This window comes from Primulina huaijiensis, chromosome 4 (genome assembly GCF_012295235.1).
Source record: "Primulina huaijiensis isolate GDHJ02 chromosome 4, ASM1229523v2, whole genome shotgun sequence".
In the NCBI taxonomy this organism is placed as follows: domain Eukaryota; kingdom Viridiplantae; phylum Streptophyta; class Magnoliopsida; order Lamiales; family Gesneriaceae; genus Primulina; species Primulina huaijiensis.
Window position 1 is genome coordinate 779,031 of NC_133309.1, and position 17,641 is coordinate 796,671.

Consider the following 17,641-nt stretch of genomic DNA (forward strand, 5'->3'; position numbering starts at 1 on the left):
GAACAAAATTTACTAATTATTTTATTTATATTTAATTCATTCAAAACATAGTCACACATTTTTTCAAAATTTAAGTAATGAAATTATATTAAGAAAAAATGTCATTAAATATTGATATTGAACATGTATTTGAGAGAACCGAAGGGTAAAAAACTAGACGGGAGATTCTTAATAAACCTCGAGTTCATGCAAAATGAGCGAGTATTTCAATTTAATTCTTTGCCAAGAATTTAAGTGAATCTTTGAAATGGACACAAACCACGTGTAGTGTAAAGGAGACAACGATGGCTCATTTGCAAAATATTGAATAAATAATTGGAAAATCCCATTTCGATCACAAGTACTTTCACGAATCGAAGAACGAGATTCAAGAAAAGTGGGCAAAGGCATTGCTGCACTACTACTTCAGCTTCATCATCGGATCAGCAGCTAGATTTGAAGCTTCATGCCTAAGGATTGTATGAGAACAAGAAAGCGCTGTCGGGTTATCTTGTTTCGGATTCGGATTTGCGAGTGAGGAGGATGATGGAGACGGAAGAGGAAATGAGTAAGTGTTGCAAAAGTTCAGGCTGAAGCATTCCATGAGCCGGTGTTTCTGTTCGACTATTTATTCTCCGATTTCATTAAGGTAATAATAATCCAGAACCTAGAACCAGTCACGGGTAGATCAGTCAAAGCTCGACCAAGCTCAAGTATGATCATCTTGGGTCGAGCTCGATTGAGCTTCATTGTCTGCTTAACTTACATATTTTGACAACAAAACTCATTACCATATTTTCGTTGATATACAGCAAAATTGGAGTTTGCCCAAATAATGCTTGAGAAAATCAAAAATTAATTTATAGTACTCGATCGAGTTCGAGTTTGTTAATTGATATTTTCCGTTTCTCCAGTTGAGCTAGAGTTAGTTTCTGGTATATTGTGTATCATCGAAGACTTTATCTGGTCAAGTTCCAGAAGTTAGAGATCATTTTGACTCGTGATAAATTTACAAGAGAGACTAAACCAAGAAAACCTCCGAAAATGGGTATTATCCTAACAAGATGCAATGGCTAATGTTCAAATTCTTGCATTTTCCTGACATCAGACATTCTAACTTATAACTGGGACTGTACTTAATAATTTTTTTACAAGAATCATACAGGCGGAAGTGTATTCAGGACTTCTATACAGACTAAGGAACTCACCTCCAGACAGGTACTCGAAGCAAATATTTTTGTATGAAACAAGTTCGAGTACAATTATTTAACCAATCCTAATTCCCTAAACCAGTAACTGGTGAGATAAACAGGTATGCTTGCTTGGTTGCGGAACCAAAAGCCGATAAAGAGAGGTTGTAGGGGTAGTTGATGTCACTGTCTTGAGGGAAGATTATGTACTTCAGCACCTCCCAGGGGCAGAAGAGTATCTTTATGTGTCCGGAATAGCTGTTCTGAACACGTTCAGGTTCAAAATTATCAGCGTTTGTCGTCATTTTTTAAGGCAAATTACATTAGCACACTTAGAATTAAGTGTAAAGACAAATAACATCATACCAAAAAGAAACAATATGCAACTCAAATATTTTAAAACTTATAACCGGCCAAACAAAAATGGCACTTTGGTCCGTATGTAATATAGGTGGTCACTATCAAACATAAAGATAAATCTTGTAATCAGCAAATAGTGTGTGTGGCTTCTGTATTTGCATTTTTAAGCTTCTGAATTGCTAGAGCTTATCCAAGGTGCTTTTAAAATGCTTTATAGGAGGCAGAAGGTGTCCACTAAATTGCTTAAAGCTTGCACTGCACTCTCTGCCATTTGGGGTTTCAAGTATCTGGTTTTGAGGGCTTATGAAGATGACTATGGTGCTCGGGGATTGTATTCGAGCGCGGGTTACAGAGTAGTTTCGGCAGATCCTCCATAGATGACTTCTTGGGTTGGAAGACGAAGGCGTGTCCTTATGGTTAAACAATGTGACATGTGATTATATAGTGATCCTTTTTGTGAAATACCATGTACATTTTTCTCCAATGTCATCAAAGATAATGAATATCGTATACAAACTACAGTTCTCACCACAAAACTACAGAACAAGTATGCCTTTGGATTTGAATGATGGATTCCCACTTTTCACTACTTTCTTGAGAAATTTCTTCGAGTTTTTTCATGTAGCCGAGGATCAAGAGGGGTTTTAATGGTTCAAACATCGAAATTTTTTCTTTAATTGCGTCATTTATTTACTAAGTATTTTTTACGATGTAGTACAGTAGTAAAATTCACTTTATTTACATACATTCCAAAAATGCATGCCTGGTGCGCCGTGTTTGGATAAGACTGAGCGCGGTGACGCCTTCCACCCAATGTCTGTAACTCCATAACACCCGTGCACCTTCGTATGCTTTGCATTCTAAATAACTATGATAATGATGCAATTCAAATATCTAAACTTGAGCATCATATTTTGAATGCTACAATATATAAACAAATAGAGGGGGAAACAAGCACAACTACTATTTTACAACATAGTGGTTTGCCAAATATAGATTAGCTTTTGAGGATTGATGTGTGATACCAACGAAAAATAACAACTCAAAGCACAAATCAAACTAGAAGAATTTCAACAGCACGAGTTTTATATGCATATTTTTTTAGACTTTCAACCATTAATGAGGATCTCTCAAGTCTCCTTCAAACTCAACCAGAGAAATGGATCACAACGATTAACTAAACAAAATTTTGGCCATCACACCATTCCTCTCAAACTATAGATAAAAAGACGTTATTTAATCATCTACGACTAGTAATACCTTTTGGATTTTTTGGTACCCTTTTACCCTGTAATTTCATCCGATTGAACCTGAAACAAAAGCACAATCATCCCATAGGTCACCAAATCCACTTTCATTTGAAAATTTTGGATACTTTCAATAAGATATACCTTTGGTATTTCAATACTTAAAAACTCTGCACAAGGAGAGCTTTCAAGTAAAAAGGACAAAACATGTATTGATACAGCAACGGGGCTTGCAGCCTTCTTAGGTTTGCCCTTCGAACACTTGAGTATGTATTTTTGTTCCTGCAATGAATGGTAAATCAGCACCATTTTAATGCATCAAAATAAAAATATTTCCACAATTCATCAATGTGGTGAGTATGTGTGGGCATCTTTTAGTAGAGAGGGTGGAGTGGAAAAATATATTTAGCTCCCAGTTTATCATTTGCAGTCGCTTCTTGATTGTTAGATTATATAAATTTATTTTCGAAACATTATCAACTAGTTAATCTATACCCTAACCAAAGCTCCAAATGTTATCTCCAATGGTTCTTGCAGTCGGTAATAAACAGAAAATGGCCGGCTCAGTGCGGATGAAATGTAGATTATAGGTGCGGGAATTGCGGAATATATTAGGTTCCTCAAACAAATTCAAGATGAGACGAACAACCATATATGCTAAACATGTCAGCATGTTTTCGCAATACACAAATTGTGGACGATAGTATAAGAGCATCCTTGGAAATCTGATAAAAAATTTGTGACTAAAGAAACTTGACACATCGAGATTAGTCAATACTGTCTTGCTGATTTTGCCCATAGAAATACTTTTCAAAACAAAAAGTTCCATGGACAAAAACGATACCTTAGAACCATCAAACACCAAAGTATCAGAGGTGGCACTCTTTGTTAGCTGCATAACTTTATCGATCGGTATGGTCATCTCTCCATGTTTTTCCTCAGCTGTGAACCTTAGAAACCTCAAATTCTCGAACATAAATGGTCGCAAACAAGGACTTGCAGACATAACCTAAGCACAAATAAAAATGCAATTACACGTCACTGTATGTGTAATTTAGAAGTGGTTGGTTAAACTTAACTTAAACATCTTATAAACTTTTGAGTTTATAAATTATTTTAACTTAAAAGATCTTGCATCTTATTAAAAATTAAACACCGAAAACTTTTGGATAAAATAAGTCACCTGAGATTATAACATGATTTTAAAAATAAGCACATCGAGATCAATGCATGTACCTCGATTGTCCTCAACGATAGGGAGAGGGATTTAACATTCCAAAGCTGTCGAATCATATCTATAAGACTTTCCGAGGTACTTGCCATCCTTCCATTGACATCAAATGATGCGCACGCGGTGGGACAGCAGAGGTCAATCCATGCTTTGTTCACGCAAGGTGAACCATCCCGGAATTTCACTTTAGCTATATGACCCTGAAACTTAAAGAAATCAAGTGCAGGAGCATGCACACAGATACTCTGCTCCACAAAACATCTCCAAGGACTCCTCCAATACTTTATCTCCAAATTCTTAAGGTTCAAGCAATTAACACTCAGAGTCTTGAGTTTATCGGCAGGTTTAATCCAACATTTGTTCAAGATCAAAGTTTCAAGGCTCGGACACCCCGAAAAGACCTCCCCATTATAATTGCTATCAGAGAATTCGAAATTCTTGAGGCGCAAAATCTTTAAGTTGGGCAAGGAAAGTGACTTAGGCAACTCTATACTGGAACAAACAGCATTATTCAAGTGCAAAATTGTCAATGAGGTGGAAACGAGCAACAGTCTCGGCAACACAACCGAACCTCGTTTGGTGTAACCACGGATTCGAAGATGCTGCACCTTGTGCCTTGCAGCGTAATCAATGCAATTTCTAATGAACTCCGACCCCGCCGGCACATGCAGCGAAAGGCGGAACATCGTGAGACTACTGTGCTCCCTGCATTGCAACACATGGTTAACATGTGCCTCAAAAGAAAGGACATTGAGGCCCTTTTGATCAAAAAGATCATGGGGATAACACGGCCTGAAACGATAAGGGCTGAATCGTAAGAGCTTGAAATCAAGTGTCGGAGACAGAGTCCACAGAAATCTGTAGCGTTTGGAGAGTATGGAAGTCTTAATGGCAGAAATTGTGTCAATAAAAGAGAGTATATGGCTCAGAATGCTGTCTGGTAAGTAGCTGAGTCTATCAAGATCGGGTTTTTCCTCAACTTTCTGTTCATTTCGAATCATCTTCATCTTCTTCCGATCGTTTGACTCCATATCCGATCTGGGATTTTGCGATCAGAAGTTGAAAAGGTTGCGAAGCCACTCGAACAATAAAAAGTTACAATATTTGGATCAAGGGAACAATAAATCAACAAATAACACAAGAAATTGGTGTAAAATATAGAAAATTTTGTAGGGTTTATGGTCGAATCGAATGCGACCTCACCTCAGTGAGAGAGAAATCAGAGGGCGGAGAATTCAATTGGAACTGGTTTTGATAGATGATTGAACATACCGAACCGGCTCAGCAAATATATCGGGTCTCCCATTGCAAAACTCACTCAGTTAATTTCTATGTTTACAAAACTATTTCTTACTGATTTAAATATATGATGTTATTGGAAATTTGTTCTCCCCACGTGTCACTACAATCCACGAAAAAGCTATGATTTCGATAATTTTTTTTATTTTTTTTACTTCTGAAAAGTATAAACGAACAATCAGATTACATCGAAAATGTCACTACAATCGACAAAAGAACGGACGGACATTTCGATAAATTTAATGTAGCAGATGTATGAAAAACATACACAAACTATAAAATGTTATCGGAACGTCTTCTTAAAAAAATTATAGTTTGTTTTATTGAAATTGAAAAAGTGCATGAGTTTAAAATTTATAAAATGATATAATATTTTACTTTTACCAAACCTTGTTATAGGATTTTTGGTATCAATTTAAACTATCAATCATCAAATTGTGATATATCATTATTGACGAAAGAGTAGTGATTTCAATAATCTTTTTGCTGTTGTGATGGTTGAAAAGTTTCCACAAACAATAGATTGTCATCAGAAGTATCATTGTAGTCAATGAAATAGCGTTGATTTTGATAATTTTCTTGATATTGTGATGCTTGAAAAACATAGACAAATAATAAAATGTTACGGAAGATGTTTTATTGAAATGGAAAAGTGCACGGATTAGGAAATATATAATTATATAATATTTTACTTTTACTAAACATTGTTATTGCATTTTGCCATTAATTTAAAAATTCAATCATCAAATTATGAAAATATCAATGTTGTCGAAAAAGAAAAAAAATGATTTCGATAATTTTTTGGCTTTTATGATTCTAAGAAACATAAACAAACAATGAAATATTATCGAAAGTGTCACTACAGTCGACGAAAAAGTGAAAATTTAGATAATTTTCTTGCTATTGTGATGCTTGAAAAGTATGAACAAACATGAAATATGACCGGAAAGTTATTTTTCTATTTTATTTTTTAAAAAATTTTAATGAATTTTTTATTAATATTGATAAAATACAGGTGTTTAAAATAAATGTAATGATATAAGATTCTACTTTTTACTAACATTTTTATAGCATTTTTAGCATTTTTGCGATTAATTTAAAAATTCAATTATCAAATTATGAAAATATCAATGTTTTCGAAAAAGAAAAAGAATGATTTGGATAATTTTTCGGCTTTTGTGATTCTAAGAAACATAAACAAACAATGAAATATTATCGAAATTGTCACTACAGTCGACGAAAAAGTGAAAATTTAGATAATTTTTTTACTATTGTGATGCATGAAAAGTATGAACAAACATGAAATATGATCGGAAAGTTATTTTTCTATTTTTTTAAAATTTTAATGGTTTTTTTTATTAATATTGATAAAATACAGGTGTTTAAAATAATTGTAATGATATAAGATTCTACTTTTTACTAACATTTTTATAGCATTTTTGTCATTAATTTAAAAATTCAATCATCAAATTGTGAAATATCAATGTTGATAAAAGAACGAAGATTTCAATAATTTTCTTGCTTTTGGGATGCTTGAAAAACATAATTAAACAATAAAATGTCAAACATTTTTACGAAAGAACCGTGATTTTGATATTTTTATTATTATTTTGATGTCTGAAAAGCTTACAAAAACAATGAAATGTTATCGGAAATGTCACTACAGTTGACAAAAAAGCGGTGATTTCGACAATTTTTTTATATCGTTACACCTAATAAGCATAAACAAATAATGAAATGTCATCGAAAGATTGTATTTTTATTTTATTTTTCAAAATCGAATGTTGTTTTATTGAAATTAAAAAGTGCACGACGTAGGAAATATAGAATTAAAATTTAGAAAATGCACAAATAAGATTCTACTTTTACCAAACCTTGTTATAAAATTTTTGCATTTAATTTAAACATTAAATTATCAAATTGTGAAATATCAATGGTAACTAAACAGCGGTAATTTCGATAATTATAATTTTTTTTAAATATTATGTGATGCCTGAAAAAACAAACAATGAAATATAATCGGGAGTGTCATTTAGTTAATGAGACGCGAATTCGATACTTTTTTAGTGTTGTGATACATGAAAGCATAAATAAACAATAAAATGTTATGAAAGTGTTAAGTGCACGTTGGAAATATATATAGCGATATAACACTTTACTTTTAGCAAATCTTTGTTGTACCATTTTTGTCATTAATTTAAACATTCAACCATCAAATTATTGAATCTCGATGTTGATGAAATAATGGTGATTTAAATAGTTTTCTTGATTTTTTGATGTCTGAATAGCATAGACAAACAATGAAATGTCCTCACTACAATGGATGGAAAAAGAGTGATTTCGATAATTTTCTTGATATCGTGATACCTGAAAAAGTATGAACGAATAACAAAATGTTATTATGTGATTATTTTTTTCCTTGAAATTAAAGGTTATTTTATTGAATTTAAAAACGTTCACGACTAAGGAATATATATAATTGAAATTGAAAAAGTGTACGGGTAAGATTCAACTTTTATAAAAAATTGTTATAGTGATTTTGTCATTGATTTAAAAAGTCACTCATCAAATTGTGAAAATGTCAATGTTGACGTTACAACGCGATTTCAATAATTTGATATCTTTTGTGAGGCTTGAAAAGTATAAACAGACAATGAAATATTGTTGATTTCGATAATTTTTTTGATATCGTTCCTGAAAAACATAAATTGTGAGGCTCATTTACTCTAACGACAATTAAAGATCAAACAATAATGATTTGATTTAAAACTACAGCGGAAATTGTTTAAAAATACTTTAAAACGGACCTCAGGGCCTAGAAAAATTTCGGCATGACCTCCCCGTAAGCAGGACATCCCGAAAAACTCAAGCAGCATTTTATATCAAAATATACTCCAACTAGAGTCATAAAAACAAAAACCAAAGTCAACAACCTATAGCCGCACTGGCCAGGACTAAACAGAAATTAAAACTTACCACATACTCACCAGATCATAAGAATCATAAGGTCGACTCAGAACATCACAAAAACAACCAAATATCATTACAGATACACGGGGCATCTCCCCGGCAAATAAACTACAATACAAAACTGAAACAAACTCAAGACATACATATAGACTAACTGGGAAACTCCACTGACAGAACCAAGCAATCCAACCTCAATCCCGAGCTCCACTAGCGGAACCTCGGCCTGATGCTGCAAAACGACTCGGGAGATCTACCATGGTGCCCAATAGCAACCACAGCAGCCCCCCCAGTAAACAACTGAGGTTAGGATTCTGGTATGAAACAGTTCAACAATAACAACAATATTCATAAATCATGCATAATCATATAATAAAATGTAATATGCAATGCATGAAAGGCTCAACGAATAACCGGGATAACAGAAGCCAACAAACGGTACGATAACAACTGGAATAATGCTCGAGCAACAACACAGGGGAGCTACATCGTCATGCAGCTAAACCGCCCTGCCAAGTATGCGAGGTATGCCAAGCTGTGCTGAATAACACCCCTGACTCGGCCTCCATACAGCTGATACGCTATAACAGGATGGCACAACAGAACGAACTAGATGACACAATCCCAGCGCTCACTTCAAAAGGCTGCACTAACCACGGAATTGTTCAATCACATCTACGGTTTCATGTGTATAGGCCTATCAGCCACACAATGATCCCGAGATAAACAACAGTGCCAGATAACAACGGATATCAACAATGGGCTAACAAGAACGATAGGACTCAACATGAATGTCATAACTGTATGCCCGATGCTAAATGCCAATAATATGTCATAATAATAAACATAGATCACAACGAAGGCATTTAACAATTTATAACAGTTAACAAGTCATACACCCGATCAATGTAACACAGAATGACAATTAAACATAATTTATGTTTTACCGTCGTATGTTACCGAGCTGTAACATACCTATACCAACTTGAAAATCCACTAACAACTTCACTTCAAGACCCTTGGCCTAAACAAAGCAACAATAAACCGATCATAAAAATTTACATTCCATACCAATGTCCAATTTGGCACAAAAGAGCATAAAATTCGTATCTCGCTCAATATTAACTGAAATCAATATCCGCCAATTGGAAATGGAAGATAACTCGAATATCTAACTTTTTCTAGAATAAACCAATTCCAGAATCTGAGTAGATTAATGCCAGAATTTACAAGAACACGCTGCTACTCACACATTTCGTGGAGAGAACTCTAATACTGTGCAGTTTCAGTAAAACATGCATAACTCTCTCAATTTTTAATGGAATTTAACGAATCTTATATCATTACGAAGATAACACATATCTCTACAACTTTTATTTTAACCAAAAACCCAGAATCAGAGTGCTTATATGTCATAAACCCGAATTACAGTAGGTGTTCTGCACAGCACACTTGCAGAATTCGATTCAACACATTTTGGTAGGAAAATCATATCAATTCCGTTTCTTATCCAAATTTGATGATTCTAGCGGCTAAAGAAAGCTAACAAACAGAGCTACAAGTTCTTTTTAGGTCATTTCTACAAATTAAAATTACAAAAATCGCAGCAACCCAAAAACGCTCACCCAAAAACAGGAAGGATTCGCGCAGAACAGAGCACCGGAACAGCAGCTTCGATCTACCCGAATCCTTGCTCAAACTGCGCGATTTCTGACTTAAATCGAAGCTTAGGATGTTAGGAAGACACCCCTTTAGACCGATCGAGATTTGGACGCCGGACGGAGGAGAAATCGCAACTTTCCCGCAGCCGCTACACAAGTGACGGGAAATGGGTTTAGGGAAATGTTTATCTCTTCTTTCTTTCCTTTCTCTCGATTCTTCCTTCTCTTATTTGGTAAATTATGTGTATGTATATGTATTTTATATATTGTGTATTTGGTTACTAAAATAGTAACTCAAGCCCATTTATCTCGATCTGTATTTATTTTGCTCTCGTGTGTTATTTAAACTCTATATGTATTTTATATCGTTAAATTCTTCGATATTCTAAAATACATATTTTTAACACACTTCTTGAATTTATTTGGCATAATTAATTATTTTAATTTACAACTCAATAATTATTCTAATTATGCCATAATTACCGGATAATTAATTACAGGGCCTTACACTTCTCCACCCCTTAAAACAAATTTCGTCCTCGAAATTTCGGTTCATACACATACATCTTACGTAGATACGAAACCAACAATACATTACTAAGAATCAAACAGATATGGATAAGATGCTCTCATCTTCTCTTCTGTTTCCCACGTTGATTCTTCTACACCATGCCTCGACCACTGAACACGTACAAGTGGTATAACTTTATTGCGTAACACTTTATCTTTACGATCCAATATACAAACAAGATACTCAATATACGATAGAGACGGATCAAGTTCAACCTCATCAGGCTGAATCACATGAGACGGAACGGGCTGATACTTACGCAACATAGAAACATGGAAAACATCATGGATGCCAGACAATGACTGGGGCAAACCCAAACGATAAGCACAAGTCCCAATACGCTCAACAATCTCGTAGGGGCCAACGAAACGAGGTGACAACTTACCTTTCATACCAAAACGAACAACACCTCTAAACGGAGAGATTCTCAGAAACACAAAATCTCCAACTTGAAATTCTAGAGGTCGACGACGTCTGTTAGCATAACTAGCTTGCCGATCTTGGGCAGCTTTCATTTTCTGACGAATCAACTGGACTTTATCATGCATTTCCTGAACAATGTCAGGTCCAGTCAACTGCTTCTCACCAAATTCATCCCAACAAAGAGGTGATCGACATCGTCTGCCGTTCAAAGCTTCAAAAGGAGCCATACCAATAGTCACCTGAAAACTGTTGTTATAAGAAAATTCTACTAGTGGTAAAGCTTCTTCTTGCCAACTGTCTTTGAAATCCATAACCACTGCTCGAAGCAGATCCTCGAGTGTCTGGATCGTGCGTTCTGTCTGACCATCTGTCTGAGGATGGTACGCAGTACTCATCGCAAGTCGGGTACCCATTTCTTTTTGGAAACTAGTCCAAAACTTTGATATGAATCTAGGGTCACGATCTGAAACTATTGCAACTGGAACTCCATGAAGTCTCACAACATTTTCAATATACAGACGAGCCATCTTCTTGTACGAATACGTCCTCTCATACGGAATAAAGTGTGCTGATTTAGATAATCTGTCGACAATCACCCAAATGGCATCGAAATGACGAGAAGTACGTGGCAAATGTGTGACAAAATCCATATCCACGTGCTCCCAGTTCCACTGAGGAACCTCAAGACTATTCAGTAATCCTCCCGGTCTCATTCGTTCCGCTTTGACTTGCTGACAGATCATACAACGAGACACAAACTCAGCAACATCTTTTTTCATATCATATTCTTCCACCAAAACTGAGGCCGTAGAATATGATACATTTTCCTTCCTCCTGGGTGGATACTATATCGAGTACAATGAGCTTCTTTAAGGATGGCTCTACGCAATTCAGGAATATCTGGGACAACCAATCTACCATTCAACCGAAAAGAATCATCTGAGTGAATTGAGAAACCAGATTGGTGTCCTTGAGATACTAACTCATAAGATTTCAGAACTCGATCATCCGTTTTCTGAGCTGACTTTACAATCTGAATCAACTCTGGCTCAACAGAAATCTGAGATACACAAACAGCATTACCTTGGATTTGAAAATCCAACCCAGAAGTGCAAATATCCTCTCGTAACTTAGAAACATGAATAGATGATAAATTAACATCAACAACCTTACGGCTCAAAGCATCGGCAATGACATTCACTTTTCCCGGATGATACTGGATCTCACAATCATAATCTTTCAAAAGATCCATCCAACGTCTCTGTCTCATATTCAGATCTGACTGAGAGAACAGATACTTCAAGCTTTTGTGATCAGAATAGATTACAAATTGCTCCCCAAACAAATAATGTCTCCAAATCTTGAGAGCAAAAACAATAGCAGCCAATTCCAAGTCATGAACAGGATACTTAGACTCATGCAGTTTCAATTGACGAGAACCATTGGACACCACTCTGCCATGTTGCATCAGAACACAACCTAGACCTCGATTAAACGCGTCGGTACAAACAACAAATCCTCCAGAACCACTCGGAATGGTAAGAACTGGTGCAGAAGTCAATCTCTTCTTCAACTCGACAAAACTTGACTCACATTCATCAGACCAAATGAATCTCTGATTTTTCTGAGTCAGTTGAGTGATAGGTCTAGCAATCTTTGAGAAATTTTCAATAAATCTTCGGTAATAACCAGCTAAACCCATGAAACTACGAATCTCTGGCACATTGGTCGGTCGTGCCCAATTCAGAACTGCTTCCACTTTACTTGGATCGACAGAAATACCATGTTGAGATATGACATGGCCCAAAAATACAACTTTATCTAACCAAAACTCACACTTGGATAGCTTGGCGTACAACTGATTCTTTTGAAGAATTCGAAGAACTAGTCTCAAGTGTTTGGCATGCTCTTCCTCAGACTTGGAATAGACAAGAATATCATCGATGAATACAATCACAAAACGATCGAGATATTTACGAAATACTCGATTCATCAAGTCCATAAACACAGCAGGAGCATTGGTCAAACCAAAAGGCATAACCAAAAATTCAAAGTGTCCATATCTCGTGCGAAAAGCTGTTTTCGGCACATCTTCTTGTCTGACTCGCACTTGATGGTACCCAGAACGGAGATCAATCTTAGAATACACCGAAGTACCTTGCAACTGATCAAATAAGTCATCAATCCTAGGAAGTGGGTATTTATTCTTGACAGTAGACTTATTCAATTGTCGATAATCAATACACATCCGCATCGTACCATCTTTCTTCTTGACAAATAGAATCGGTGCACCCCACGGTGAAGAACTCGGACGAATATAGCCTTTACTCAACAAATCATGTAATTGTTCTTTCAGCTCTTTTAGCTCAACAGGAGCTAAACGATACGGTGCTCGAGATATGAGTTCAGTTCCTGGCATTAATTCGATACTGAACTCAACTTCTCGTTCTGGTGGAAAACCAGGAATATCTTCTGGAAACACATCAGGAAACTCACAGACTACATGAATATCAGAAATCCGTCGCTCATCTTGCGACAGATCCACAGCATAAACCAGAAAACCTTCATGACCAGAATCTAACAATCGATTCATCTCAATGGCAGAAATTAGAGGAATCTTGGCTTGAGAACCACGACCATAGAAATTCCATTTAGGTGCAAAGCTAGGTCTGAAACGAACTATTCCTCGATAACAGTCAACAGTGACACGATTAGCAATCAAAACATCCATACCAACGATGCAATCAAAGTCATGCATAGGTAGAACTATGAGATTCAGATATAGAACATTTTCATCGTGAAACAAAACTGCATTGAACACCACATTATCAGTGATAATCATTTTGCCCATCGGAGTAGCAACAGATAGATTGGAATTCATACTAGTGGTGCGAAGATAATGCGAAACGACGAATGCATGAGAAACAAAGGAATGAGATGCTCCGGTATCAAATAACACTCGTGCTATAAAACCACATAGAGTACAGTTACCAGTAATGACAGTACCTGGAGCTGCTTGAGCCTCATCCTCAGTCAAGGCAAATACATGAACAGATGACTGATTCTGTTGACCACCTTGCCTTCTGCTCTGATGCGAAGGGCGACTAGGCTGATGGGAAGACTGGGACGCTGCTGGAATTCTATTACTTGGAGCTCCACTACCTGCCTGGGCTGATTTCCCCGTCTTACTAGGACAAACTCTAGCAAAATGACCCGGCCGACCACAAACATTGCAAATCCCTTGAACTCCAACACATTGATTACTAGAATGCTTTCCTCCACAGTGATCACAGTAAGGTCCACTATAACGATATCCCCCACGGTTCCCTGAACTCCCCGAACTCGAAGAACTAGAACCAGGCTTCTTAAATTGCTTCCCACGTGGACGAAGAGATGCAGAACCAGATTGATTGAACTGTTGCCTTCCCGAATGATGATGTTGGGTACGAGCTCGATTGCCACTTCTCTTAAGACTAGCTTCAGCCCTTTTTGCTATTTCCACTGCTTCAAGATAATTTAGTGGCTTACCAGTAGAAACAAAAGGGTGCAGATGATCGTTCAGTCCTTCAATGAAACTTTCAACAACAGCAACCTGACTCGCAGCAACATGAGGAGCATATCTAAGCATAGCATAAAAAGTATCAGCATACTCCGCAACTGACATATCGCCTTGTTTCAGGTTATGAAACTCAGAAGCCTTAGAACTGTAGAATGATGGAGGACAATAACTTTTCTTAAACTTCAGCTTGAATATATCCCACGATGGAACAATCCTCTGAGCATCTAAAGTCATCAATGTAGTAGACCACCACATTTTGGCACGATCTTTCAACTGATGCACAGCTAATCTCAATCGACACTCTAGAGGATACTCAATCAAATCAAACAATTCCTCAATCTCAGAAATCCACAATTCTGCTTTCTCAGCTCCCTCCGAACCACTGAATCGAGGTGGATGCATAGAATGGAAACGCGCAACTAATTCATTCATCCTAAGCTGGTCTAGATGATCAGCAGCTTGCTCAACAAAAGTATCATCAACAACACGGACACGAGCTCTACCACGACCACGACCTCGACCTCGAGCTAAAGGAATCTCATCAACAGGAATTTCTCCACCACCCTCCATTCTATACGATAAAACACCAAAACTATTAGAATGGAAGTAAACAAATCATATAATCACATAAGCATGTTGTCAAGTAGCATACACAGGCGCAACAACAATTTTAGTGCCAAGACTCAAGTGTCCTAGACTCTAGTTCGAGCGTAACCCAGTTTACGCTCTGATACCAAAATGTGAGGCCCATTTACTCTAACGATAATTAATGATCAAACAATAATGGTTTGATTTAAAACTGCAGCGGAAATGGTTTAAAAATACTTTAAAACGGACCTCAGGGCCTAGAAAAATTTCGGCATGACCTCCCCGTAAGCAGGACATCCCGAAAAACTCAAGCAGCATTTTATATCAAAATATACTCCAACTAGAGTCATAAAAACAAAAACCAAAGTCAACAACCTATAGCCGCACTGGCCAGGACTAAACAGAAATTAAAACTTACCACATACTCACCAGATCATAAGAATCATAAGGTCGACTCAGAACATCACAAAAACAACCAAATATCATTACAGATACACGGGGCATCTCCCCGGCAAATAAACTACAATACAAGACTGAAACAAACTCAAGACATACATATAGACTAACTGGGAAACTCCACTGACAGAACCAAGCAATCCAACCTCAATCCCGAGCTCCACTAGCGGAACCTCGGCCTGATGCTGCAAAACGACTCGGGAGATCTACCATGGTGCCCAATAGCAACCACAGCAGCCCCCCAGTAAACAACTGAGGTTAGGATTCTGGTATGAAACAGTTCAACAATAACAACAATATTCATAAATCATGCATAATCATATAATAAAATGTAATATGCAATGCATGAAAGGCTCAACGAATAACCGGGATAACAGAAGCCAACAAACGGTACGATAACAACTGGAATAATGCTCGAGCAACAACACAGGGGAGCTACATCGTCATGCAGCTAAACCGCCCTGCCAAGTATGCGAGGTATGCCAAGCTGTGCTGAATAACACCCCTGACTCGGCCTCCATACAGCTGATACGCTATAACAGGATGGCACAACAGAACGAACTAGATGACACAATCCCAGCGCTCACTTCAAAAGGCTGCACTAACCACGGAATTGTTCAATCACATCTACGGTTTCATGTGTATAGGCCTATCAGCCACACAATGATCCCGAGATAAACAACAGTGCCAGATAACAACGGATATCAACAATGGGCTAACAAGAACGATAGGACTCAACATGAATGTCATAACTGTATGCCCGATGCTAAATGCCAATAATATGTCATAATAATAAACATAGATCACAACGAAGGCATTTAACAATTTATAACAGTTAACAAGTCATACACCCGATCAATGTAACACAGAATGACAATTAAACATAATTTATGTTTTACCGTCGTATGTTACCGAGCTGTAACATACCTATACCAACTTGAAAATCCACTAACAACTTCACTTCAAGACCCTTGGCCTAAACAAAGCAACAATAAACCGATCATAAAAATTTACATTCCATACCAATGTCCAATTTGGCACAAAAGAGCATAAAATTCGTATCTCGCTCAATATTAACTGAAATCAATATCCGCCAATTGGAAATGGAAGATAACTCGAATATCTAACTTTTTCTAGAATAAACCAATTCCAGAATCTGAGTAGATTAATGCCAGAATTTACAAGAACACGCTGCTACTCACACATTTCGTGGAGAGAACTCTAATACTGCGCAGTTTCAGTAAAACATGCATAACTCTCTCAATTTTTAATGGAATTTAACGAATCTTATATCATTACGAAGATAACACATATCTCTACAACTTTCATTTTAACCAAAAACCCAGAATCAGAGTGCTTATATGTCATAAACCCGAATTACAGTAGGTGTTCTGCACAGCACACTTGCAGAATTCGATTCAACACATTTTGGTAGGAAAATCATATCAATTCCGTTTCTTATCCAAATTTGATGATTCTAGCGGCTAAAGAAAGCTAACAAATAGAGCTACAAGTTCCTTTTAGGTCATTTCTACAAATTCAAAATACAAAAATCGCAGCAACCCAAAAACACTCACCCAAAAACGGGAAGAATTCGCGCAGAACAGAGCACCGGAACAGCAGCTTCGATCTACCCGAATCCTTGCTCAAACTTCGCGATTTCTAACTTAAATCAAAGCTTAGGATGTTAGGAAGACACCCCTTCAGACCGATCGAGATTTGGAGTCCGGACGGAGGAGAAATCGCAAATTTGGACGCCGCTACACAAGTGACGGGAAATGGGTTTAGGGAAATGTTTATCTCTTCTTTCTTTCCTTTCTCTCGATTCTTCCTTCTCTTATTTTGTAAATTATGTGTATGTATATGTATTTTATATATTGTGTATTTGGTTACTAAAATAGTAACTCAAGTCCATTTATCTCGGTCTGTATTTATTTTGCTCTCGTGTGTTATTTAAACTCTATATGTATTTTATATCGTTATATTCTCCGATATTCTAAAATACATATTTTTAACACACTTCTTGAATTTATTTGACATAATTAATTATTTTAATTTACAACTCAATAATTATTCTAATTATGCCATAATTACCGGATAATTAATTACA

The 17,641-nt window shown here is 36.5% G+C and overlaps 1 protein-coding gene across 2 annotated transcripts; it reads right to left on the minus strand.

Annotated features, from left to right (window-relative positions):
- Nucleotides 1-1,196: 1,196 nt before the first annotated feature.
- LOC140975078 (F-box/FBD/LRR-repeat protein At5g53840-like) lies at nucleotides 1,197-5,322 on the minus strand. 2 transcript variants are annotated; one of them, XM_073438579.1, is made up of 5 exons: nucleotides 4,013-5,322; nucleotides 3,621-3,785; nucleotides 2,921-3,058; nucleotides 2,790-2,839; nucleotides 1,197-1,432 (listed from the first exon to the last, which is right to left on the minus strand). In XM_073438579.1, exons 1-4 carry the CDS (start codon nucleotides 5,036-5,038, stop codon nucleotides 2,813-2,815), a joined length of 1,356 nt encoding a protein of 451 aa, XP_073294680.1. In that variant the 5' UTR covers nucleotides 5,039-5,322; the 3' UTR covers nucleotides 1,197-1,432; nucleotides 2,790-2,812. The 2 variants fall into 2 exon arrangements, with proteins under 2 accessions (XP_073294680.1, XP_073294679.1); XM_073438578.1 differs by lacking the exon at nucleotides 1,197-1,432 and having other exon boundaries at nucleotides 2,562-2,839.
- Between the last annotated feature and the right edge of the window lie 12,319 nt (nucleotides 5,323-17,641).

Bases quoted from the DNA above. Each gene is read 5' to 3' on its own strand.
- LOC140975078 (XM_073438579.1), bottom strand. From the start codon at position 5,038: ATGGAGTCAAACGATCGGAAGAAGATGAAGATGATTCGAAATGAACAG. The intron at 3,786-4,012 runs GTACATGCATTG...ATTTGTGCTTAG, and splicing joins TATCGTTGAGGACAATCGAG to GTTATGTCTGCAAGTCCTTG. The intron at 3,059-3,620 runs GTATCGTTTTTG...CATTCATTGCAG, and splicing joins TGGTGTTTGATGGTTCTAAG to GAACAAAAATACATACTCAA.